This window comes from Moschus berezovskii, chromosome X (genome assembly GCF_049115385.1).
Source record: "Moschus berezovskii isolate FMDL1 chromosome X, NW_MosBer_1.0, whole genome shotgun sequence".
NCBI classification, from domain to species: domain Eukaryota; kingdom Metazoa; phylum Chordata; class Mammalia; order Artiodactyla; family Moschidae; genus Moschus; species Moschus berezovskii.
Window position 1 is genome coordinate 85,101,401 of NC_142488.1, and position 27,482 is coordinate 85,128,882.

The 27,482-nt window shown below is 38.3% G+C and overlaps 1 protein-coding gene across 9 annotated transcripts in view; it reads left to right on the plus strand.

Annotated features, from left to right (window-relative positions):
• The window catches only part of DIAPH2 (diaphanous related formin 2), a 1,076,961-nt gene that overhangs the window by 115,427 nt on the left and 934,052 nt on the right, over nt 1-27,482 (plus strand). For all 9 annotated transcript variants that reach the window (XM_088834166.1, XM_055438268.2, XM_088834164.1 and 6 more), the window contains one exon: nt 2,382-2,402. In XM_088834166.1, coding sequence (XP_088690292.1) covers nt 2,382-2,402 — 21 coding nt within the window. The remainder of the gene's footprint in view (nt 1-2,381; nt 2,403-27,482) is intronic.

Sequence of the window (27,482 nt, forward strand, 5' to 3'; positions counted from 1 at the left end):
AGAATCCCATGGACAGAGGAGCCTGGTGGGCTACAGTCCATGGGGTCAAAAAGTCAGACATGAATGAGTGACTGAACACACATGCATAGACGTTTATGAGGAAAAAATTAGTCACTGAAATCCGAACATTAGTTTGCCAGATGTCAGTGTCCTTATGAGAATATTAAGAAACTAATTTATTTCTAACTTAAATCACAGTCTTTGAAGTTGAGATTTAAAAATATGTAAAGTTACATTTTTTGAAGATACATTGAAAGGTAGCATTGAATAAAAAAACTCTCAGTAGCAAGTAATTTAAAATAGTGATACCAAATACATCAGTAAATATTTTCAGATTGGCCCATATTCCCTGGCAAATTGCAAATTTCCCTGGCAGCTCAGATGGTAAAGAATCCATCTGCAATGCAGGAGACCTGAGTTCTATCTCTGGGTTGGGAAGAACCCTTGGAGGAGAGCATGGCAACCACTCTACTACTTTTGCCTAGAGAATCCCCATGGACAAAGGAGCCTGGCGGGCTATAGTCCATGGGGTTGCAAAGAGTTGGACACAACTGAGTGACTAAGCACACACACACATATCTTAAGCAGTTAAGAGTTGTAGCATATCTTTTTGTATGTGTGTATACATGCTTTGGCTTCCCAGGTGGCACTAGTGGTAAAGAACCTGCCTGCCAATGCAGGAGACATAAGAGACATGGGTTTGATCACTGGGTCAGGAAGATCTCCTAGAGAAAGGCATGGCAACCCACTCCAATATTCTTGCTTGGAGAATCCCATGGACAGAGGAACCTGGCAGGCTACAGTCCATAGGGTCACACAGAGTCAGACACAACTGAAGTGATTTAGCACACACACATACATGTATTAATGGTTTTGCCTTTGCCACTATCAGGTATTTTCTTTCTCAAGTCTTTACCAGACATCACCTAGATACAGTGAAACAATTGAACCCAAACATGACCAGACCAGTTTCTTGGCTGATCTAATCTGTTTGCTGTATATGCTTTAACTAAATGCAATCATTTTGCAATCAGAATAATATAGACCTGCTTAAATTGTTAAGACAGGCTTGCAATTCTTTTTTTTTTTTTTAATTTCATGTCTGTTCTAAATAAACATGGGACAAATGAGACCTCTGTCTTTTTGGTGGGAGGAAATAATTAGGTCAATTATTATGTTTCAATTCAGAAGACTGTTAATGGCACCACAGAGGCTTTTATTCAACTAAATAGTCGCTGTCGGTAGTCTGTTGAATGAATATGTAAGAAAACTGCTTTTCTATTTGGAGATTCATGGAGTCCTCTGAAATAATTAATTAGGAAACTATCATTCCTTTTTGTATCTTGTAGTATCCTGTTAAACTTAGGATTCTTATTGGGATTTCAGTTATATTTGAATTTTATTTTTAAAGTACTAGCTAATAATTAGAACATGTATTGATAATATGTGCTATCAGATTAATAGTTTTACATTATGGATGAACTCTTTTTTTGAACATTGCTTGATATTCAAGTGTAGGAATCTGATAAAAATGATTTATATTTGGATTCTGGCATAAAATTATACTTTAGGGCTATAATTTTAGTTCTTGCCTTCTTAAACACAAATTCATAGGAATTATCTCATCTCTTCACCATAAGAAAAACTCAGTTGAGGTTGTAATTTTTGAACTGTTTCCTCCTTCTGAATAAGTATATTTAAATACAAACTGCTTCTTTGTCTTCACATTATATAGAAAACTGTGTCTTATAATAGAAATGCTAGGATGACCTAGAAAACGAGAATCATAAGCAATCTATCTTCTTTGTAATTTTCAAGTATAATATAAAACAATATTTTAAACCTTAATTTCATAATAATATAAAATTTCCAGTTTTCAACCTAATGTTTGTTTATTAACTTAAACACATGACTTTAAGTATAACATTTATATTCTAAAATACCTAATTTCAAGCTTAATAGTATACCTGTTAAAACAAGGAAAGAAAAAACAATATTAGAATAAAATTCAATTTTCTCATGATAATTTTTTGAGAGGTTTTGGGCTGATAAAATATCCGATGCCTGATTGCACTTAACCTTGCATTACTTGCTATTTATACTACAACTAGTTGAGAAGCCCATTACAGAAAACTTTAAAAAAAAATTCCTCAAATGGTAATAATTTTATTTGGGAATCTTTATTCTGCCGACTTTATACATTTTTGGAATATGGTAGAAATCAATACTGATGTATTAACCTCTAGATCGAAAATATTAAAAGTACACATAGAGGTAGCTATTTACTAATTCTGTGAAAAGCTTCTGATTATTAATACTGTTGCTGTTTTTTTTTTTTTTTTTTTACACCATAACTACTCTCCGTTGACCTCTGCATGCAGATAGTTGGAAGTAAAGTTACGGTGAGTACCAAAGATGCATTTTACCCTTAGATGTGAATTTGTGCTTTTGGAGATTGAGTGATTTTTGCTTCTGGTATTTTATGTGTTCGGTTCTTCTTTTGGTGTATATTTTACCAAAGTAGTAAGATGAATGTTAAGATCACATGATTAGAATTTAACTATGTAACTATTTTTCCTGTGGCTTTGGGAAATACTTTATAACTGGAATATGATTGTATATTTTGTCTTAGAAAGTTTTATTTCTTTTAAAAAATTTTTTTGGAACTGTTCCTGTGTCAGTCCTTATGATTCTGAGGTGTGTTTTACTTCAGTTTTTCAGGAAAGCAGGGAGAGACTCCTAAAAGTTTCATTTATGCTAACAGGAATTCTTACTGAAGCATCTCACTTTGACTTTAGTATCTCTGAGCACATGGTGTAATGAAAGCAACCTTTGATGTTCAGTCAGGAGGCCTGGGTGCTTATCTTTGCTGGGTGCTGCTCATAAGCTTTGTGACTTTGGGCAAGTCATATCATTTCTCTGAGGTTCAGTTATTAAGTAGATAAATTGAAGTGATTGGCTTGCATTATCTTTTAAGGTTCTTTCAGTTGCTGTCATCTAAGCAGGGGTCCTCAACCTCCAGGCCGCACCAGTACTTCCAGTCAGATCAGTGATGGCATTAGATTAACAATAAAGTACACAATAAATGCAATGTGGTTGAATATTTTTGAACTCCTCCTCACCTACTCCAGTCTGTGGAAAAATTGTCTTCCATGAAACTGGTCCCTGGTGCCAAAAAGGTTGGGGACTGCTGATCTAAAGGTTATATACATGAGACACTGAATTGCAGTGCCACAATTACATGATATACTATTACATCAATACACCAAAAGTGGCCTGTATTTTAATTAAGAGCTGTTTTTAATTACCTTGCCTTCATGTTTAAACAGTCTGTATTTAGAAAACGGACCAGGAAACATTATCTTTTTTTTTTTTTTTCTATTGGAGTATAGTGGATTTACAATGTTGTATTAGTTTCAGATGTACAGAAAAGTAAATCAGTTATTAATATACATATATCCACTGTTTTTCAGATTCTTTTCTCATACAGACCATTATAAAGTATTGAGCAGTTTCCTGTGCTATGCAGCAGGTTCTTATAAGCTCTCTATTTTATATATACTAGTGTGTATATAGCTCAACTGGAATTCCATCACCTCCACTAGCTTTGTTAGTAGTGATGCTTTCTAAGGCCCACTTGACTTCACATTCCAAGATGTCTGGCTCTAGGTCAGTGATCACGTTATCGTGACTATCTTGGTCGGGAAGATCTTTTTTGTACAGTTCTTCTGTGTATTCTTGCCACCTCTTCTTAATATCTTCTGCTTCTGTTAGGTCCATACCATTTCTGTCCTTTATCGAGCCCATCTTTGCATGAAATGTTCCCTTGGAATCTCTAATTTTCTTGAAGAGGTCTCTTGTTTTTCCTATTCTGTTGTTTTCCTCTATTTCTTTGCATTGATCACTGAGGAAGTCTTTCTTATCTCTCCTTGCTATTCTTTGGAACTCTGCATTCAGATGCTTATATCTTTCCTTTTCTCCTTTGCTTTTCGCTTCTCTTCTTTTCACAGCTATTTGTAAGGCCTCCTCAGACAGCCATTTCGCTCTTTTGCATTTCTTTTCCATGGGGATGGTCTTGTTCCCTGTCTCCTGTACAATGTCACGAACCTCCATCCAGAGTTCATCAGGCACTCTATCTATCAGATCTAGTCCCTTAAATCTATTTCTCACTTCCACTGTATAATCATAAGGGATTTGATTGAGGTCATATCTGAATGGTCTAGTGGTTTTCCCTACTTTCTTCAATTTCAGTCTGAACTTCGCAATAAGGAGTTCATGATCTGAGCCACAGTCAGCTCCTGGTCTTGTTTTTGCTAACTGTATACAGCTTCTCCATCTTTGGCTACAAAGAATATAATCAATCTGATTTCGGTGTTGACCATCTGGTGATGTCCATGTGTAGAGTCTTCTCTTGTGTTGTTGGAAGAGGGTGTTTGCTATGACCAGTGAATTCTCTTGACAAAACTCTATTAGCCTTTGCCCTGCTTCATTCCGTGCTCCAAGGCCAAATTTGCCAGTTACTCTGCACTCAATATGCCAGCAGATTTGGAAAACTCAGCAGTGGCCACAGGACTGGAAGAGGTCAGTCTTCATTCCAATCCCAAAGAAAGGCAATGCCAAAGAATGCTCAAACTACCGGACAATTGCCCTCATCTCACACGCTAGCAAAGTCATGCTCAAAATTCTCCAAGCCAGGCTTCAGCAATATGTAAACCGTGAACTCCCAGATGTTCAAGCAGGTTTTAGAAAAGGCAGAGGCACCAGAGATCAAATTGCCAACATCCGCTGGATCATGGAGAAAGCAAGAGAGTTTCAGAAAAACATCTATTTCTGCTTCATTGACTATGCCAAAGCCTTTGACTGTGTGGATCACAATAAACTGTGGAACATTCTGAAAGAGATGGGCATACCAGACCACCTGACCTGCCTCTTGAGAAACCTGTATGCAGGTCAGGAAGCAACAGTTAGAACTGGACATGGAACAACAGATTGGTTCCAAATAGGAAAAGGTGTACGTCAAGGTTGTATATTGTCACCTTGCTTATTTAACTTATATGCAGAGTACATCATGAGGAACGCTGGGCTGGAAGAAGCACAAGCTGGAGTCAAGATTGCTGGGAGAAATATCAATAACCTCAGATATGCAGATGACACTACCCTTATGGCAGAAAGTGAAGAGGAACTCAAAAGCCTCTTGATGAAAGTGAAAGAGGAGAGTGAAAAGGTTGGTTTGAAGCTCAACATTCAGAAAACAAAGATCCTGGCATCTGGTCCCATCACTTCATGGGAAATAGATGGAAAAACAGTGGAAACAGTGTCAGACTTTGTTTTTTTGGGCTCCAAAATCACTGCAGATGCTGATTGCAGCCATGAAATTAAAAGACGCTTGCTCCTTGGAAGGAAAGTTATGACCAACCTTGATAGTATATTAAAAAGCAGAGACATTACTTTGCCAACCAAGGTCCATCTAGTCAAGGCAATGGTTTTTCCCGTGGTCATGTATGGTTGTGAGAGTTGGACTGTGAAGAAGGCTGATCGCCGAAGAATCGATGCTTTTGAACTGTGGTGTTGGAGAAGACTCTTGAGAGTCCCTTATACTGCAAGGAGATCCAACCAGTCCATTCTAAAGGAGATCAATCCTGGATGTTCATTGGAGGGACTGATGCTAAAGCTGAAACTGCAATACTTTGGCCACCTCATGCGACGAGTTGACTCACTGGAAAAGACTCTGATGCTGGGAAAGGTTGGGGGCGGGAGGAGAAGGGGACGACGGAGAATGAGATGGCTGGATGGCATCACCGACTCTGTGGACATGAGTTTGAGTGTACTCCGGGAGTTGGTGATGGACAGGGAGGCCTGGCGTGCTGTGATTCATGGGGTCGCGGAGAGTCGGACACGACTGAGCGACTGAACTGAACTGAACTGAACTGAGTGTGTATATGGACTTCCTGAGGTGGTACAGTGATAAAGAATCCACCTGCCAATGCAGGAGACGCAGGAGATGTGGGTTTGATCCCTAAGTCGTGAAGATCCCCTGAAGGAAGACACGGCAACCCACTCCAGTATTCTTGCCTGGAGAATCCCATGGACAGAGGAGTCTGGTGGGCTGCAGTCCATGGGGTTGCAAAGAGTCAGACACAACTGAACATGCACACTCCCATTGTAGTGTATGTATGTCAGTCCCAATCTCCCAATTTATTCACACACTCCCTCCCCCTGCCCCCTGCCCCAGGAAACATTATCTTTAATATCACCAGGATCTAGAATAGTGAATATATTTACATTTGTTTTGCTTTTAAAAACTGAAGTCCTCTTTTTGTCTTTGTCAGGCTAGTGTATGCTCCTTAGTTCTGTCTCGTCACAACAAAGATTTAGAGTGACGGACATTAAAGCCCTCTGCGCGTCACAGCTCTCGGGTCTTGGACAGACTGTGTTACAGCTCTTAGACAAATCAGTGTTACAGCTCCATGTTACAGCTCCATTTTATTTAGAAAATAGCAGGAAAATCCATCGAGAGAGAGAGAGAGAGAGAGATACTCTCGGGCTCCTCTTCCTATATGTTTTTTTCTCCCCCTGGGCCTGCTCTATGTAAATTGGGCTAGCCAGGAGTGTTATTTGTTCTACCTGAGGTCCTCACTCCGGTCCTCGGGTCCTCAAACCTTCCTTTGTTCTATTTTCACGGGCTTTTCCCTTCCTTATCTTTTAGCCACCGCCATTCTGAACTCCTGTTTCCCATTCTAACTACCTAACAGATTCATGTGACATTGGGGGGAAAATGCCATCCATCTTTTGGGATGATTTCCAAAATCAGCAAATATTTGTTTAGTGCTTATTATGTACCAAGAACTGTGCTAGGTGCACTAATGACTGGAAAATAAAAATAAAACCTTTTCATTGCAATAATATATGTTGAAATAATCAAACCTTAAATTGTGCCTGCTAATTGTGCCATAGCAATATTATGTATTAGGCAGGAGACATAAGTTGGGTTCGGGTAATTAGAGAAAGATCCATGCAATTTTCTAGGCTTTCAGAATATGGTGATTGGGATTTGATGGGGGAGGGGAAATGATGGAGAAGCTCTCAGATTGTGGAAGTAATATTCAATGCAAAAGCCTGGAGAGAGAACCAAATTGTATTTGGGAGGGGGTACGGCAGGTGGGCAAGAAGAAAGAAATGAGAAATGAGGTTGATTTTGTACAGAACAAAAAGGTATATTGGAAAAATTCAAAAATCAAGTTAAAAGAAGATCTTAAAGTCCAGGTAGAAGATTAGAAATCAGTTGTAGCAAGCAAGTGACGTGAGGAAAGCAGAGTTTAAGAAAAATAAATTTGATAGTAGTAGGTAGGCTCGGAGAAGGCAATGGCAAGCCACTCCAGTACTCTTGCCTAGAAAATCCCATGGATGGAGGAGCCTGGTAGGCTGCAGTCCGTGGGGTCGCTAAGGGTCGGACATGACTGAGCGACTTCACTTTCACTTTTCACTTTCACACATTGGAGAAGGAAATGGCAACCCACTCCAGTGTTCTTGCCTGGAGAATCCCAGGGACGGGGGAGCCTGGTGGGCTTCTGTCTATGGGGTCACACAGAGTCGGACACGACTGAAGTGACTTAGCAGCAGCAGCAGCAGTAGGTAGGCTGGATCAGGCTAATGGTTCTCAAAGCTGAAAGTATCAAAATGCAAATTTTGTCCCTCATGGGGTCTGGAATAAGGCCAAGAATTCTGCATTTTTATCAAGCACCACAGGACATCCTGATTAGTTAGAATAAAGAGCTCACTTTGAGAAATACTGGATTGGGATAGAGGTTTGTTTGGGGGGCTACCTAGGAGACATGTGAGAGTCAATGAGGCCCTGCGTTAAACTGGAGGCTTAGGTGTAGAAGGATGGGGTTAAATAACAGAGTTTGGGGCAATAAATGAATCTAGAGCTTATTTTAATGTGGACCAGAACCAGCCAATATTTCTGGTCGTGACAACATAAACAATCCAGTGACCTGTGCCGGAAGCCACTGCAAGATTACCAATTTCTCCATAATCAGTTATCAAGTTGTGTTGATTATTTCTCTAAATAACTCAGTTCTCTCCCCTAATTTCAGACCCATCATCTAACACTCCTGTGATTGTCATAGCCTCCTCAATACTCTCCTAGTCTTTGCTCTCACACTCACCCATGAATGCTCTGTGTGGTTACCAGAAATGCTGCTGCTACCCCCTCAAACTTTCAGATGGCTCCCTATTCTCTTTGTGATCTTTTCTAATTTCACCTTCAGCTGCACTCTTACATGCACCTATCCCCTGTCTGTATGGGAACACTTGGCAATTCATTAACATCCTTTTTTTTTTTAATTTAAAATTTAAAGTTTATTTTTTAATTGAAGGATAATTGCTTTACAAAACTTTGTTGTTTTCTATCAAACCTCAACATGAATCAGCCATAGGTATACATATGTCCCCTCCCTCTTGAAACTCCCTCCAATCTCCCTCCCCATTCCACCCCCTAGTTTGATACACAGCCCCTGTTTGAGTTCCCTGAGACATACAACAAATTCCCATCGGCTATTTTACATATTAAGTTTCCATGTTACTCTATCCATACATCTCACCCTCTCTTCCCTTCTCCCCATGTCCATAAGTCTGTTCTCTATGTCTGTTTCTCCCTTGTAGCTCTGCAAATAAATTCAGTACCATCTTTCTAGATTCCATATATATGTGTTAGTATACTATATTTATCTTTCTCTTTCTGACTTACTTCACTCTATACAATAGGCTCTAGGTTCATCCACCTCGTCAGAACTGACTCAAATGTGTTCCTTTTTATGGCTGAGTAATAGTCCATTGTGTATAGATACAACAACTTCTTTATCCATTCATCTGTTGATGGACATCTAGGTTGCTTCCATGTTTTAGCTATTGCAAATAGTGCTGCAATGAACATTGGGGTATATGTGTCTTTTTCAATTTTGGTTTCTTCAGGGTATATGCCTAGGAGTGGGATTGGTGGGTCATATGGTGGTTTTAATCCTAGTTTTTTAAGGAATCTCCATACCATCTTCCATAGTGACTATCAATTTACATTCCCGCCAACAGTGCAAGAGCGTTCCTTTTTCTCCACAACCTCTCCAGCATTTATCATTTGTAGAGTTTTAGATGATGGCCATTCTGAATGGTGGGGGATGATATCTCATTGTAGTTTTAATTTGCATTTCTCTAATAATGTTATGTTGAGCGTCTTTTCATGTGTTTGTTAGCCATCTATATGTCTTCTTTGGAGAAATGTCTGTTTAGGTCTTTTTCACACTTTTTGATTGGATTGTTTTTCTGATTTTGAGTTGAATGAGCTGATTGTATATCTTGGAAATTAATCCTTTGTCAGTTGTTTCAATTGCTATTATTTTCTCTCATTCTGAGGGTTGTCTTTTCACCTTGTTTATAGTTTCCTTTGCTGTGCAAAAGCTTTTAGGTTTAATCAGGTCCCACTTGTTTACTTTTGTTTTTATTTCTATTACTCTGGGACATGGGTCATAGAGGATCTTGCTTTGATTTATGTCGAGTGTTCTGCCTATGGTTTCCTCTAAGGGTTTTATAGTTTCTTGTCTTACATTTAGGTCTTTAATCCATTCTGAGTTCATCTTTGTGTATGGTGCTAGGAAGTGTCCTACTTTCATTGTTTTATATGTCGGTATCCAGTTTTCCCAGCACCACTTATTGAAGAGTCTGTCTTTGCCCTACTGTATATCCTTTCCTCCTTTGTCAAAAATAAGGTACCCATAGGTGCATGGGCTTATTTCTGGGCTTTCTATCTTATTCTATTGGTCTATATTTCTGTTTCTATGCCAGTACCATACTGTCTTGATGACTGTACCTTTGTAGTATAATCTGAAGTCAGGAAGGGTGATTCTTCCAGCTCCATTCTTCTTTCTCAAGACTGCTTTGGCTATTCAGGGTCTTTTGTGTTTCAATGTAAATTATGAAATTTTTTGTTCTAGTTCTGTGAAAAATGCCATTGGTAATTTGATAGGGATTGCGTTGAATCTGTAGATTGCATTTGGTAGTATAGTCACTGTCACAATATTGATTCTTCCTACCCAGGAACATGGACAGTCTCTCCATCTGTTTATGTCATCTTTGGTTTCTTTCATGAGTGTCTTATAATTTTCTGTATAGTGTTGTCTTCTTAGGTAGGTTTATTCCTAGATATTTTATTCTTTTTGTTGCAGTGGTGAATGGAATTGATTCCTTAATTTCTTTTTATGAATTTTCACTGTTAGTATATAGGAATGCACCAGTGATTTCTGTGTATTGATTTTGTATCCTGTGACTTTGCTAAATTCCCTGTTAGCTCTAGTAATTTTCTGATAGTATCTTCAGGGTTTTCTATGTATAGTATCATGTCATCTGCAAACAGTGAGAGCTTTGCTTCTTGTTTTCCAATCTGGATTCCTTTTTATTTCTTTTTCTTCTCTGATTGCTGTATCTTTGACTTCCAAAACTATGTTGAATAATAGTGGTGAGAGTAGACACCTTTTTCTTGTTCCTGATCTTAGAGGGAGTGCTGGCAGTTTTTTACCATTAAAAATAATGTGTCCTGTGGGCTTATCATATATGGCCTTTACTATGTTGAGGTAGGTTCCTTCTATGAACATTTTTTGAATAGTTTTAATCATCAGTGGGTGCTGAATTTTCTTAAAGGCTTTTTCTGCATCTATTGTGATGATCATGTGGTTTTTATTTTTCAATGTGTTTAAATGGTGTATCACATTGATTGCTTTGTATGTATTGAAGAATCCTTGCATCCCTGGAATAACCCCAACTTGATCATAGTGTATGAGCTTTTTAATGTGTTGTTGAATTCTGTTTGCTAGAATTTTGTTGAGGATTTTTGCATCTATGTTCATCAGTGATATTGGCCTTTAGTTTTCTTTTTCTGTGTTGTCTTTGTCTGGTTTTGGCATCAGGGTGGGGTGATGGTAGCCTCATAGAATGAGTTTGGAAGTGTTCCTTCCTCTGCAATTTTTTTGAAAGAATTTTAGAAGGATAGGCATTAATTTTTCTAAATGTTTGATAGAATTCCCCTATGAAGCCATCTGGCCCTAGGCTTTTGTTTTTTGGGAGATTTTTGAGCACAGTTTTTATTTCAGTGCTTGTAATTGAGTTGTTCATACTTTCTATTTCTTCCTAGTTCAGTCTTGGAAGAATGATCTTTTCTAAGATTCTGTTCATTTCTTCCAGGTTACCCATTTTATTGCCATATAGTTGTTCATAATAGTCTCTTGTAATCTGTTGTATTTCTGCATTGTCTGTTGTAACCTCTCCTGTTTCATTTTCTGATTTTATTGATTTGATTCTTCTCTCTTATTTTCTTAATAAGTGTGGCTAAAGGTTTGTCAATTTTATCTTCTCAAAGAATCAGCTTTTAGTTTTATTAATCTTTACTATTGTTTCTTTCTCTTTTTTATTTATCATTCATTTCTGCTCTGATCTTTATGATTTCTTCCCTTCTATTACTTTTGGGTTTTTTTTTTTTTTTTTGGTTCTTCTTTTTCCAGTTTTAGGTGGAAAGTTAGGTTGTCTATCCAATGTTTTTTTGTTTGTTTCTTGAGGTAGGATTGTATTGCTATAAACTTTGCTCTTAGAATTGCTTTTGCTGTATCCCATAGATTTAGAGTTGTGTTTTCATTGTCATTTATTTTCTGGGAATTTTTTTATTTCCCTTTTGATTTCTTTAGTAACATTTTGTTATTTAGAAACATATTGTTTAATCTCTGTGTTTATGTGTTTTTAAAGTTTTTTTTTCTTGTAATTGATATGTCGTCTCATAGGATTGTTGTCAAAAAGGTGCGTGATATGATTTCAATTTTCCTAAATTTACTGAGGTTTTATTTGTGACCCAGGATGTGGTCTGTCCTTGAGAATGTTCCATGTACACCTGAGAAGATTTATTCTTCTGCTTTTGTATGAAATGTTCTGAAGATATCAATGAGATCCATCTCATCTAATATATCATTTAAGACTTGTGTTTCCTTGATAATTTTCTGTTTTGATGATCTGTCCATTGGTGTAAGTGGGGCATTAAAGTCTCCTACCATTATTGTGTTACTGTCAATTTCTCCTTTTCTGTTAGTGTTTATCTGAGTATTGAGGTGCTCCTATGTTGAGTGCATAGATATTTACAATTGTTATGTCTTCCTATTGGATTGATCCCTTGATCATTAGTAGTGTCCTTCCTTATCTCTTGTAATCTTCATTTTAAGGTCTATTTTATCTGACATGAGGATTGCTACTCCAGTTTTCTTTTACTTTCTATTTGCATGGAATATATTTTTCCATCCTGTCACTTTCAGTCTATATGTGTCTTTAGGTCTGAAGTAGATTTCTTGTAGACAGCATATATATAGGTCTTGTTTTATATCCATTCAGTCAGTCTGTGTTTTTTTGGTTGGAGCATTTAATCTATTTACATTTAAAGTAATTATTAATACGTGTGTTCCTACTGCCATTTTCTTAATTGTTTCTGTTAGTTCAGTTCGGTCATTCAGTTGTGTCCTACTCTGCAACCCCATGGACTGCAGCATGCCAAGGCTCCCTGTTCATCACCAACCCTTGGAGCCTACTCAAACTCATGTCCATCGCGTTGGTGGTGCCATCCAACCATCTCATCCTCTGTCGTCTCCTTCTCCTCCTGCCTTCAGTCTTTCCTAGCATCAGGGTCTTTTCCAATGAGTTGGTTCTTCACATCAGGTGGCCAAAGTATTGGAGTTTCAGCTTCAGCATCACTCCTTCCAATGAATATTCAGGACTGATTTCCTTTAGGATGGACTAGTTGGATCTCCTTGCAGTCCAAGGGACTCTGAAGAGTCCTCTCCAACATCACAGTTCAAAAACATCAATTCTTCAGTGCTCAACTTTCTATATAGTCCAACTCTCACATCCATACAAGACTACTGGAAAAACTATAGCCTTGACTGACTTTTGTTGGTAAAGTAATGTCTCTGGTTTTTAATATGCTGTCTAGGTTGGTCATAGCTTTTCTTCTAAGGAGCAAGCATCTTTTAATTTCACAGCTGCAGTCACAGTCTTCAGTGATTTTGGAACCCCCCCCCCAAATAAAGTCTCTCACTGTTTCCACTGTTTCCCCATCTATTTGCCATGAAGTGATGGGACTGGATGCCATGATCTTAGTTTTCTGAATGTTGAGTTTTAAGCCAACTTTTTACTCTCCTCTTTCACATTCATCAAGAGACTCTTTAGTTCTTTGCTTTCTGCCATAAGGGTGGTGTCATCTGCGTATCTGAGGTTATTGATATTTCTCCTGGCAATCTTTTTCTTTTCTTTTCTCTTGTAGATCTTTTTCTTCTCTTGTATTTACTGACTATATACGTTCCTTTAAGGTTTGTGGTAAAGCTGGTTTGGTGGTACTGAGTTCTCTTAAGTTTTGGTTGTCTAAAAAGCTTTTGAGTTCCCCACAATTCTGAATGAGATCCTTGGCAGTAGAGTAATCTTCAGTTCAGTTCAGTTCAGTTCAGTCGCTCAGTCGTGTCCGACTCTCCGCGACCCCATGAATCACAGCACGCCAGGCCTCCCTGTCCATCACCAACTCCCGGAGTACACTCAAACTCATGTCCACAGAGTTGGTGATGCCATCCAGCCATCTCATTCTCCGTCGTCCCCTTCTCCTCCCGCCCCCAACCTTTCCCAGCATCAGAGTCTTTTCCAGTGAGTCAACTCGTCTCATGAGGTGGCCAAAGTATTGGAGTTTCAGCTTTAGCATCAGTCCCTCCAATGAACATCCAGGATTGATCTCCTTTAGAATGGACTGGTTGGATCTCCTTGCAGTATAAGGGACTCTCAAGAGTCTTCTCCAACACCACAGTTCAAAAGCATCGATTCTTCGGCGATCAGCTTTCTTCACAGTCCAACTCTCACATCCATACATGACCACGGGAAAAACCATTGCCTTGACTAGACGGACCTTGGTCGGCAAAGTAATGTCTCTGCTTTTTAATATACTATCAAGGTTGGTCATAACTTTCCTTCCAAGGAGCAAGCGTCTTTTAATTTCATGGCTGCAATCAGCATCTGCAGTGATTTTGGAGCCCAAAAAAACAAAGTCTGACACTGTTTCCACTGTTTTTCCATCTATTTCCCATGAAGTGATGGGACCAGATGCCATGATCTTTGTTTTCTGAATGTTGAGCTTCAAGCCAACCTTTTCACTCTCCTCTTTCACTTTCATCAAGAGGCTTTTGAGTTCCTCTTCACTTTCTGCCATAAGGGTAGTGTCATCTGCATATCTGAGGTTATTGATATTTCTCCCAGCAATCTTGATTCCAGCTTGTGCTTCTTCCAGCCCAGCGTTCCTCATGATGTACTCTGCATATAAGTTAAATAAGCAAGGTGACAATATACAACCTTGACGCACTCCTTTTCCTATTTGGAACCAGTCTGTTGTTCCATGACCGGTTCTAACTGTTGCTTCCTGACCTGCATACAGGTTTCTCAAGAGGCAGGTCAGGTGGTCTGGTATTCCCATCTCTTTCAGAATGTTCCACAGTTTATTGTGATCCACACAGTCAAAGGCTTTGGCATAGTCAATGAAGCAGAAATAGATGTTTTTCTGAAACTCTCTTGCTTTCTCCATGATCCAGCGGATGTTGGCAATTTGATCTCTGGTGCCTCTGCCTTTTCTAAAACCTGCTTGAACATCTGGGAGTTCACGGTTTATATACTGCTGAAGCCTGGCTTGGAGAATTTTGAGCATGACTTTACTAGCGTGTGAGATGAGTGCAATTGTGCGGTAGTTTGAGCATTCTTTGGCATTGCCTTTCTTTGGGATTGGAATGAAGACTGACCTCTTCCAGTCCTGTGGCCACTGCTGAGTTTTCCAAATCTGCTGGCATATTGAGTGCAGCACTTTCACAGCATCATCTTTCAAGACTTGAAATAGCTCAACTGGAAAGTTGTAGATTTTTCCCTTTCAGTACTTTAAATATATCCTACCATTTCCTTCTGGCCTGCAGAGTTTCTGCTGAAAGATCAGCTGTTAAACATATGGGGTTTCCCTTGTATGTTACTTGTTGTTTTTCCCTTGCTGCTTTTAATATTCCTTCTTTGTGTTTAATCTTTGTTAGTTTGATTAGTATGTGTCTTGGCATGTTTCTCCTTGGGTTTATCCTTTATAGGACTCTTTGTGCCTCTTGAACTTGACTGACTATTTCCCTTTCCATGTTGGGGAAATTTTCAACTATAATCTTTTCAAAAATTCTCTCATACCCTTTATTTTTCTGTTCTTCTTTTGGGAACCCTATAATTCAAATGTTGATATGTTTAGTATTGTCCTAGAGGCCTCTGAGACTATTTCAGTTCTTTTCATTGTTTTTACTTTATTCTGCTCTTCAGAAGTTATTTCCACCATTTTATCTTCCAGTTCACTGATCCATATTTCTGCTTCAGATATTCTGCGATTGATTCCTTCTAGAGTATTTTTATTTTCAGTAATTGTGTTGTTTGTCTCTGTGAGTTCATTCTTTAATTCTTTTAGGTCTTTGTTAATTGATTCTTGCATTTTCTCCATTCTGTTTTCAAGGTTTTTGATCATCTTTGCAATTATTATTCTGAAATTGTTTTCAGGTAGTTTGCCTATTTCCTCCTCATTTATTTGGACTTGTGTGTTTCTAGTTTGTTCCTTCATTTGTGCAGTGTTTCTCTACCTTTTCATTATTTTTTTTTAACTTACTGTGATTGAGGTCCCCTTTTCCCAGGATTCAAGGTTGAATTCTTTCTTCCTTTTGGTTTCTTCCCTTATAAGGTTGGTCCAGTGGTTTGTGTAAGCTTCTTGTAGGGTGAGATTTGTGGTGATTTTTTTTTCCCTCTGGTGGGCAGGGCTGAGTGAGGTGGCAATCCTGTCTGCTGATGATTGGGTTTGTATTTCTGTCTTGTTTGTTGTTTGGATGAGGTGTCCTGCAGAGGGTGCTACTGGCAGTTGTGTGATGCCCGGTCTTATATACAAGCGGTTGCCTTTGTGGGTGTTCTCACTATTTGATGCTCCCTAAGGTTAGGAGTTCTTTGGTAGTCTGGGGTCTTGGAGTCAGTGCTCCCACTACAAAGGCTCAGGGCTTTATCTCTGGCCAGGAACGGAGATTCCATAGGTGGTTTGTTATGGAATTAAATGGAATTAAAACAAATATACAACAACAAGAAACCAAGGATGTACTCCAGAAAAATGACAGTTACAGAATCAGGCAAATAATGATTAAAATAATGGAATATACACATATACATTTACACCCATAAGCAAAATCAAAACAGTCCAACAAAAATAAAGTACAGTGGATTGACCCGGGGAACAAAGGAAACCAAAAATGATATCTACCAGTTAAGAACAAAACTAAAGCACAAACTGGAAAACAAAACTAAAGCAACGTACCAACTGGGAAATATCACAATGAAAATAAAACTAACAACTATAGTGAGAAAAAGAAAGAAAAGAAATAATAGAAATACAGAGTTACATAGAGGTAGATAAAGAAGACATTTATTAAAGGTTATCTGCAAGGGGGAAACAACAGTAGGAAAAGCAAACAGAAATAAATGTAGAAAGAATAATAGGTTTAAAACATTGAAAAATTAAAATTAAGAAAATATAAATAAATAAAAAAGAAAAAAAGGAAAACTCCACAGGACCGCAAAAGGCCAATGTTAAGGCAGACCTTTATAACAGCAATGAAAAATGTGATTGAGAAAAGAAACTCAAACGATCATAGTGCTAACAAAATCAACAACTACAGCAGAGGAAAAAGGAGGTTAAAAAAGAAAAAAAAAAAAAACACCAAAAGAAGCAAGTCAAAATATAAGAATAGTAAATATTTTTCTTGAGTCACTGCTGTCAGTGACCTTTCCCTCTCTGGGAGTCACAGTCCACCTTTCCTCCCTAGGATATCCTCCAACACTGCACTGGTCTGTGGACCTGCTGTGTGGATAGCTCACATTCTCATCTGGTTCTACTCCTGTGTGTTCTTGCCTCCAATGTCCACGGCTATCAGAACTAGTGCACTGTTGTTGTTATTTTTTTGTGGGCGCTCTCAGTATCATTTTATATATTCCATAGATACAGAGTCTGCCTAGTTGATCCTGTGGGTTTAATCTGAAACTTATACAACTGGTGGGAAGGTTTTGTCTCTTCTTCCTTAGCCAGACTGCCCCTGGGTTTCAGTTGTGGTTTTATTTTCACCTGTGCATGTGGGTCGCCCACTGGGATTTGCTCCTGAGACTGTTCTGGAGGTCTTGCATCTGCCCCAGTGAGGGGTGGGTGTGGAGGTGGTACAGCTGGTTGGGTTGCAGGGGTTTTGGCAGCACCAGGAGTTGGAAGCTAGGGCAGCAGGAACTATAGTGCTCTACAGGGTTTGGCAACCAATATTGGCCAATATACTCCAGTATTCTTCCCTGGAGAACCCCACTGACAGAGAAGCCTGGCAGGCCACAGTTCACAGGGTTGCAAAGAGTTGGACACTAGTGAAACATTCCCACATGTATAGATGCAAGACTTTTTAGCCTGTGGCAGCTTTGCCCCAGTGAGGGTTGAGTGTGAAGGTGGCACAGCTGCTTGAGTTGGGGGTAACCTGACCAAGTGTGCAGGGATTCGGACTGCCTCAGCCGCAGGAGTTATGGCCCTATCAGAATCTTCTTTTGACCCTCTGTTAACTGGCAATCAGAAGGCCTCATTGGCTACTCTTCCTCCATAGCTCCACCGGTTCAGGCACTTAGAGGGTTTCCTTGCCTGGGGTCCTTCTCTGTAGATTGTTGTTCAGCACATCAGGCACATAGAGAGGCACACCTGGCTGGAGTCCTACTCTGTAGATTGGTGCATCAGGCACTTAAAGGGGCACCCTGCTTGGGTCCTCCTGTGTAAGTCAGCACATCAGGCACCTACAGCTCTACCCTGGGTGGAGTCCTACTCTGTACTTCAGCGCGTCAGGCATTTTAAGGGGTACCCTGGGTGAGGTCCTACTCTGTTATTCCACATGTCAGGCGCTTGATGGACCATCCTTGTTATTGTTCAGCTGGCAGAGGCTGCCTTGTTGGAAGAGAGAGGCTACGGTGATGGCTCCACCCCCTACGTGTGACTCATGGTTTCCATGACTGCCTGGCTTCCCTCCACAGGCATTTTTCACTGCAGTCTCCTCCCTTACATCTCCTTGGTCCCTCTCCCAGCAGTCAACTGGAGCCCTTGCCCTGGGATTGCTCTGCAATCCCTATGCTTCAGCTCCCAGCTGCTGCACCTTCTAGGGGACCTGTGTCCCTGTCTGGGGTACGTAAGGCTGCGGCAAGGACTGTCTGATTCTCATTCCATTTAGGCTGCCAGAGATCAGCTGCCTCACTCTCAGCCTTAAATGTTTCTCTTCTGACTCAGACAATTGCCCCCGTTGTGGAGATTGGACCCCTGTTTCAATTCTCCCACCCGCCAAGGGTAGGTCCAATCCTACTAATGCTTCTGTTTTTCCCCCTAATTCCCTCATCCTGGTGAGTTTTGCATGGTTCTATATATTCTTTTCCAATTGTCAGGTACTCCTGTTCACTCTCAGCTGGTGTTCTGCAAGCACTTCTATGTCTGAAGGTGTATTCCTGACGTATGCGTGGAGAGCGACGTACTCCATGTCCACCTACTCCTCTGTCATCTTGTTCCTCCCCCAACATCCTATTCTTTAATTCCTCTAAATCAAGCACATTCTGTTGCTTTGAGCCCAAATGCCTTTTTCTTCTTGAGTGTTCCAAGCAAGTTCCTACATATCCATCAAGATTAAGCTTCCTGTCAGTCTTTAAAGGAGGTGTCTTAGATAGCTCCTTCCTTTCCATAGCCCCGTGTGTATAGCTCTATTATAATATTTTAATATTTAGCATTTTTAGCACTTTTTATTGAAGATGTAAATTTTATATCTTCCACAGTGAACATAACTTGTGCCCCCAACATGCTGTGTCTAATGGGGAAGATAGACAGGAAAACGGATTAAAGATGAGGCCTAAAATATGAAATATAAGAAAGGGTACAAAATGGCTGCTTATGTCAGTGAACAGTTTTGTCCGAGGGTGTTTTAAAAGACACCATAATGAGACAGGTGTTATGATGGATCTGAAGTAGAAACAATTTTATACCCATTGTTTTATCTGTGAGCTGCTACTTATATTGGAGTAGGCAAATCCTGCATTACAGGGAACAAACTCTAAGCACTGATTTCTGGAAGAATTGATGAGGGTATTAATTCTAGAGTGTAGGTGGAAAGCTTCCTTCAGGTGGAAGATGTTTTGTTGTTTGTTGAGACTAGAGAGGAGTGAAAAAAAATATTTTAAAATCACCAGGTGTAAATCAGGTACAAAAGGGTTTATTTTTCATAGTCTCATTAACCTAAAACAGGGCTTCCCCAGTGGCTCAGCTGGTAAAGAACCCTCCTGCCAGTGCAGGAGATGCTGCTTCAATCCCTGGGTCAAGAAGATCCCCTGAAGGAGGGCATGACATCCCACTCCAGTATTCTTGCCTGGAGAATCCCATGGACAGAGGAGCCTGGCAGGCCATAGTCCATGGACTCACAAAAATTCAGACATGACTGAGTAGGCAAGCACACATGCTAGAAGTGTTTGAGAGAGAAAAAATCCTAGAATAGTCACTTTAAGTGTTTTTGTCGCCTAAAGACCATATACATTGGTCAAAAAATGAGTGATATAGAAGCCATACTGAAATTGTAAAGCTGGAATATATAATGAACCAGGTCTTCATCACCCTATCTTCCTTTTATCTCTCTGGTGTTGATTGGAGGCACAGTTGGAGGCATTTGAGGTCTTCCTGATCTCAGACATAGTTTCACTATTCTTTTTTAGAAATTTACTTTACTGTCAGGCTGTTACCTGAACATAACCACCCACTCAACCTCAAGTAATCTTGCTTCTGACTTGGCTCATTGGATCCATTTGTTTGTTTGTTTTTTCCTTTGCTTTGAGTATTTTCTTTCCTTTATCAACATTCTCTCCATCCTCAGCTGTTCCATGAAGTCTATCCTGTTGACCTCCCCCCATCTCCATTTCCCCATTCTCAGATTTCCTTCTAGTAATTTATCTGAATTTAGCACTTCATTTTTAACTCTCTTCTGTAATCACCTTCTACTCTATTTTATAGTTTCTATAACATTGTATGTTCTTTAAGGGCCTCTTTATACTAATACTATATTACTTTAGATAATAATAATGTATGTCCTTGAATTAAGGCTATTACAGAGTGGGTCTGTCTTTTTATGTCCATGGTATAGACCCTATGAAGGGATTCAAATTTTAGTAAAGGTCATGGATTCAGAGGAAAATAGACTTGAGCTCAGATTTCAACTTTGCTACGTATTAGCTGCTGCTGCTAAGTTGCTTCAGTTGTGTCCGACTCTGTGCTACCCCATAGATGGCAGCCCACCAGACTCCCCCGTCCCTGGGGTTCTCCAGGCAATAATACTGGAGTGGGTTGCCATTTCCTTCTCCATGTGACCTTAAATAATTTATTTACTGTCTCTGCACCTCGGTTTCCCCATTGATACAATGAAGATAGTAATACTCAATTCAGGATGTTTTTGAAGTTTATTGTTTATATTTAACGTATTTAACATATGGAGAATCTTGCAAATAGGTCTAAATTAGATTTTTTTGTTAAATGTATTAAATTCTATGAAATGCTTGGTATGACAGACATAAAGCATGACAATTACATGGTAAAATAAAATAAGACTTTGAGTTGCCTTTTTTTTTTTGGCCGAGTTTTCATGCTATTTAATAGAATGATTTATTCTGGGACAAGAATGATGGGAAGGATTCAACTGGATGAAAGAAAGAGAATGTTTTGCCTGTTTATTGAAAGCTATGTGTTATGTGGTATAGATTATTGTTGTGCTTTGAAAAAATTAAAAATTCATATGTGGTCTCAAAATAATATTGATAAAGTTATTTTAAAGATTTATTAAAATTGTTGAAGATTTGTTAAGATATTATCTATGAAAAGATAGAGTATTTTTGTGTCAGTATCTTAAAATAGCAAAAGAGAATAGGATAAAACAGGATAGAGATGGAAAGAACTGAGTGACTTTTTCAATGGCTTCTAGTAAGTGTTGCAAACTTTTTGAAACAAAATAAATTGTTTTTATAATTTAGTAACACGTTGCCTGAAACAGATTTAGGAATCAGCTAAAACAGCTGATTTCACTGCAAGCCAGGAATAATTTATCCATGGGTGGAAAAAGAACCATTCTTCTGTGGGGGATAAAAAGGGATAAGAATTGACATGATGATGTATGGTAATTGGAAAATAGAATTATAATGACTAGACCTAACAATGTTAAATATAAAGTAACTTAATGGCAGAAATAGTTGAAAGCCTTGGGCAAGCAGTGGGGTGTCTTTTGGGATAGTGTTTGTTTTAGCATCATCAAGAGCTGAATTTAAATCCCCAGTTCAGCACTCCTTCCATTAAAGAGCTTGTTAATGTTTCTAGACACAGATTCTTTGTTTTCTTGGACAGAAAGTTACTGCCCACCTATTATGGACCAGGCACTATTCTAGGTGCGCAGATGATGAACCATACAGATTAATTCCTCACAGAGCTCATATTTCTACTTGGGGAGACAGACAATAAGACACATATCAAACATAATAGCAGGTAGTGTTAAGTGCTATGAAGGTGAAAAAGCAATGCGAGCAAGCCAAGTGTGATCAGGGATGTACTATTTTAGATAGGTGAGTTCTCTGAGCAAATGACATCTGAACAGAGACATGAATGAACTTGGGGAGAGCCAGTGCAAATATCTAAGGAAGAGCTTTACAGGCAAGAGAGAGAGCATCAAGTAACCCAGCTTTGTGGCAGGAGTGTGCCTTGAGCATTTGAAGAAAAACAAAGAGGCCATTGTTTACGGGGGTATTTCGTTAAGGTGACTGAAAACATGGGTTAAGCATATTAGGGGATTGTAAGCGTGGAAAGGTAGGTTAAGGTCATTTTAGGAGGGACATGCCAAGGAGTTGGTACTTTAATAGTTAGTGAGGAATCCTGGAAAGTTTTGAGCAACGGAATGACAAAATTCAAGCTGCATTTGGGGAAGATTAATGGTGCAGGGGAAATTGGAGAGGTTCGAGACTGGGGCAGGGAGATCAAGAAGGAGAAGTTGTTGCTGTAGTTTAAGTAATAAGACCCTGAACTGGAGAGTGGTTGGTTAAAACTAAATGGAGGTGATAGATGAGAGAGATTGTGGACGTAGAATATATCCGCCACAGCATATGATGAAAAAGGGCAGAGGAGATGTGTGAATCAATAGTAACTGAAAATTACAAGCATGAATGACTGATTGAACCCTGGTCTCCTGCATCGCAGGCAGATTCTTTACTGTTTGAGTGACAGGGAGCCCCTGAAGTGGTGGTGATTTGAGCCTTTATGGAGATTTCAAGGGGCTTCCCAGGTGGCTTAGATAAAGAATCTGCCTGCTGATGCAGGAGATGTAGGAGACGTGGGTTTGATACCTGGGTCAGGAAGATCTTCTGGAGGAGGGCATGACAACTCACTCCAGTATTCTTGCCTGGAGAATCCCATGGACAGAGGAGCCTGGCAGGCTACACTCCATAGGGTCACAAAGAGTCAGACACGACTGAGCGCACATGTGTGAACTCCTGGAGACATCAGGAGCAAGACAAGGTCAGGATGAATTCAGTTTAGACATGTTAATCAAGGAGAAATTAGTAAAATCACAGAAACAAAAATAAAGTTATGACCATGCAAAACCATTTCTTTGGCACTTGTAGCACTGAGTTCAGTTCAGTTCAGTTCAGTCGCTCAGTCGTGTCTGACTCTCTGCGACTCCATGTAGAATTTTATAATTAGGTTTTCTGTTTCAAAGTCCTACTTTATTTAAAATATACTCTCTGCACTTTGCTGTTGAATTAGATAACCCATTTTACGTAATTAGAATGTTGTATTTGTACTTTTTGCAATATTTTTAAAATAATCTGATTCAAAAGGAAAGCCCCATCATAGATGAAGGGTAGGTACACACGTATGCTTCTTTGCCCTAATTGGGGCATGGCAATCCTAGGCACTGATTAAGCGAATATTTCAGGACCCTTTTCTCAAAATAGAGCCAAATGAATTTGTTTTCCCTAGGCTCCTGAAGGAGTTCATACTGAAAGAAAGTTTCAGTTAAAAGTATAATCTTATAGCCAAGCTCAAACCAATAAATTAAAAATGCTATTGATGTGTTTCTTACTATAAGCTAGTAATTATAATAGCTGTAATAGTAATTATACTAGCTGTAAAATACCACTAAGCATGGCAGTATGTGTTTGTGGGCTGTTAAGCTGCTACTGCATTATAAAATTGAAGTTTTATTGCTTTACTGATCGAATAGTTTCATTATGATTACTTCATGTAATGTTACACTTGTGTCACACCAATTATTTGAATATATCCTGTGAAAAAAGATCAAATCATACTTTGCTGTTAAAAAAAAAAATTGTATTGCCCAGAAGGGGGAGACAAAACATTGATTATTGGAGTTTGAAGTAACTGCTTCCTGATAAAACGTGGCTTCTTCGTACCCCAATTTGATTGTTTTTGTTCCTTTTTCTTCTTATAGGTTTAAAAATTGTAGGCTAGTTCTTACTATAAAATATTTAGTTTTATGATGATGACAATTTTGTTAAAAATCTAAATTCAATCAAAATAAAAATAGCCAGTGCAATTATTTTTAACTATTATATATAAAGTAGAAATTCATTTGATAATCAGGTGAAAATAAGACCTAAGGCTGTTTAATGACAGTATATTTTATAAGTGATCTTTTAAAAATATCACAAGCACTGTTAAAGTTCCATTTCTGTTCTTTTCTAATTTCACATTCATTAAATGCCAAGGAGTAGCTTCCCTTCTATTTCCTTATGTTTTGATACTGCAAGCTGGCTTGTGTATTATACTTGTTTTGTATAGGAATATCTGCATATGTTTTGAAAGGTTTTATTATTTAAACCTCCATTCATTTTTAGAACAATTTCTTATCAGTCCCTTCGCTTCCAGTGCATTGTCATAAATTGCATTACTTCATCATGCCAGATTAAATTCATTGTTTAAAGCATGCTAAGGTAATGTCAATTATAAAATATTAGCAAGTCATCTTACCTTGGGCATTTGGAAACAATGAAAAAACAGTATGAATATTGACTTTCGTTTAGACATATATTTTGTAAATTGGTTGTATTAATGTTTATGAGTATGAGGTTGTTATGTTTTATAGTGTATCCTGATATTGGAAACAGAAAGATATTCTTTTCATGTGCAATTCTACATTGCAGGTTTATTTTCTGTGAATTCTGCTTGTGATCATGTTAAAACTCTTGACTAAGATTATTTCTCTGTGTATATCATCAGGTAAAAAGAATACATTTAAAATCTGATGTTTGGAATAAGACATTTAAAGCTAGTTAGTTATATTTTATTTTATTATTATTTTTTTATATTTTAAATTATGGCAAAAATTTTGATCAGCCATAGAGCATGAGATAATTATATGAGAAGTGTTTTTTTAATGTTTATTTTGATTGGTAAATAGTGTGGTCTCTATAACATATCTTTTAAAAGCTTTATGTAAAATTTGCTGTTACCATTAAGAAAACAAGTGGCATAACACAGGGATATTCCTCATAAGACAGTGCTTTCGTGATCCAGGTAGCATTGTCAGCAGGGGGAAAATTAGACACAGTAAGATTATGATCAATATTAAAGGGTTACCTTAACTTACTATATATTAAATTTTGGCCTTTTTCTCACATGTTCAATTCAGTTTTTCATTTTAGTTAATCAAATGTCTTGTTCATGCTTCTCTGTTAGGAAAGGACCGTTTGATTGAATTAGCTCCTTTGAATGGGGTAAGGGCAGAATAATATCATCTTTAAAATGCCACCTTTATGAATCTTACCAGCACTAGATTCATGTAAAGTGCTTTAGAGTTTTTAAAGCCCTTTCACACATTTTCTCATTTGAGCTACATTCTATATGTATTTCTGTAGGTTTGTGCATCTTTTTTTTTTTCAGGAAGACATTGCCTCCATCCCCAGATTCCAGGGGTCTAGCCATTTTCCATGGATTTTTTTCTGAGTAGTATATATTGGTCAAAGTATTGATATTTTGTTGGTGGTCAACAGATGTTCATAACATCAACTAGTCGCCAGTCTTGTGCTTGTATGAAACGCTTTTTGAGCCTAATGCTTTGTGGGCCTGCATTGCTAAATAATGGTCATGTGACTAGTAACATTTAAGGTAATTTTTTTTTTTTTTTTTTTTTACTGTGGTCACCATATTTCAGATGCTGGAATATTGCATTCATTGCATGTGCTCTTATAATTGCAACCACAATTACCTATCAAAACAATATCAAAAACAAAAATGAATTCTAAGAGCATCAATCAAAGATACAAAAAGCTTTCTGAATTCATTTTTTATGCTGATCTGTTTGTAAATTTTTACTAACCTGTCATGATTCCTTTCTTCAATGAACTTGTGATCTAAAGAGAAAATAATTGCTCATGCAATGTAATTCTTGTGTTTTGAGTATAGTAACTACTTTGTATAATTTAGGTGGATTATTTATTTCCATTGATAATGATGCTTTTTTGGCAGAGTGATTTGCTTCCCTGAAAGCAGATTTACAAAGTGTGATTGGCACCTGTATACTTGTTAGCTATAGTGTGTGTATCCATCTATGTATCTTTCTATCTCTCTATTCTCTCAAAGTTAAACGAAATTACATAGGTTCCCTCTGTTTTGGAAAGTTGAGAAGTTATGAGAACTGAGACTTTACCTCAGAATTATTTCAGATTTTCTGATTGTGTGGAATGTTTTTCCTTAGAATGAGATAAAAGTGAAAGTGAAAGTCACTCAGTCATGTCCGACTCTTTGCGACCCCATGGACTATGTAGTCCGTGGAATTCTCCAGGCCAGAATACTGGAGTGGTTACCCTTTCCCTTCTTTGGGGGATCTTCCCAACTAGATAAGGTCTATATTATGGGCTGAATTGCAGTTCCTAAAAGTCATATGTTGAAGCCCTAACTCCCAGTACCTGAGAATGACTATTTGGAGATGGGGCCATTAAAGAGATTATTAAATTAAAATGAGGCTTTTGGGATATGCCCTAATCCAATCTAAGTGGTAGCCTTATAAGAGGAAATTTGGATGAAGAAACACCAGAGGAGTGCACAGAGGAAACACCATGAGGACACAGAAAGAAGATGGCCATCTGTAAGACAAGGAGAGAGGCCTCAGAGGAAACCAATCCTGCTGACACATTGATCTTGGAATTCTAGCTGGCAGAGTGTGAGGAAATAAATTGTAGTTGATTAAGCCATCTACTCTGTGGTTTTGCTTTTCTCTTTTTTCTTGTTATGATAGCCCAAGCAAATTAATACTCTATATAAGATTCATTCTGTTGTATTCAACATCTAATAATAGCTAACCTTTAACTAAGTGCTAGGAATTATGCTAAGCAAATTCCACGTAAAAACTAGTTTAACACATGACAATCATCACCCCCATTTTATAGATGAGAAAAGTGAGGCGTAGGAAAACAAGTACATTATCTGGGGTTGCACAGCAACTAAGTAGGAGAATCGGGACTTGAACCCAGTCAGATTGAGTCCAGAGCTTGGCCTCTTAACAAAAACCTGAGTAAGAATTTGATGGATTCTAGGCATTTATGGATGATGATCACCACCATGGCTGCTTACTTTCTCTAACATTATTATTATTTTTAAAATTTATTGTATTGAAGTGTAGTTGATGTACAATGTTGTGTTAATTTCTGCTGCACAGCAAAGTGATTCAGTTATACATATGTATATTCTTTTTCATTTTCTTTTCCATTATGGTTTATCACAGATATTATATATAGTTCCCTTTGCTATATAGCAGGACCTTATTATTTATCCATTCTATATATAATAGTTTGTTAATACCAAATTCCCAGTCCATCCCTCCTCCCCCACTCCCGCCCTTGGGCAACCACAAGTCTGTTCTCTATGTTTGTGAGTCTGTTTCTGTTTCATAGACATATTCATTTGTGTTATGTTTTCGATTCTACATAAAGTGATATCACATGATATTTGTTTTTCTCTGATTTACTTCACTCAGCATGATAATCTCTTGGTCCATTACAAATGGCATTATTTTGTTCTTTTTTATGGTTAATATTCCATTGTATCTATGTACCACACCTTCTTTATCCTTTCATCTGTTGATGGACATTTAGGTTGTTTCCATGTCTTGGCTGTTGTAAATAGTGTTGCTTTGAACATTGGGGTGCATATATTTTTTAGAATTAGAATTTACATTTTTCCAGGTATATGTCCAGGAGTGGGATTACTGTATCATATGACAACTGTATTTTTAGTTTTTTGGGGAACTATTTTTCATAGTAGCTGCACCAATTTAATT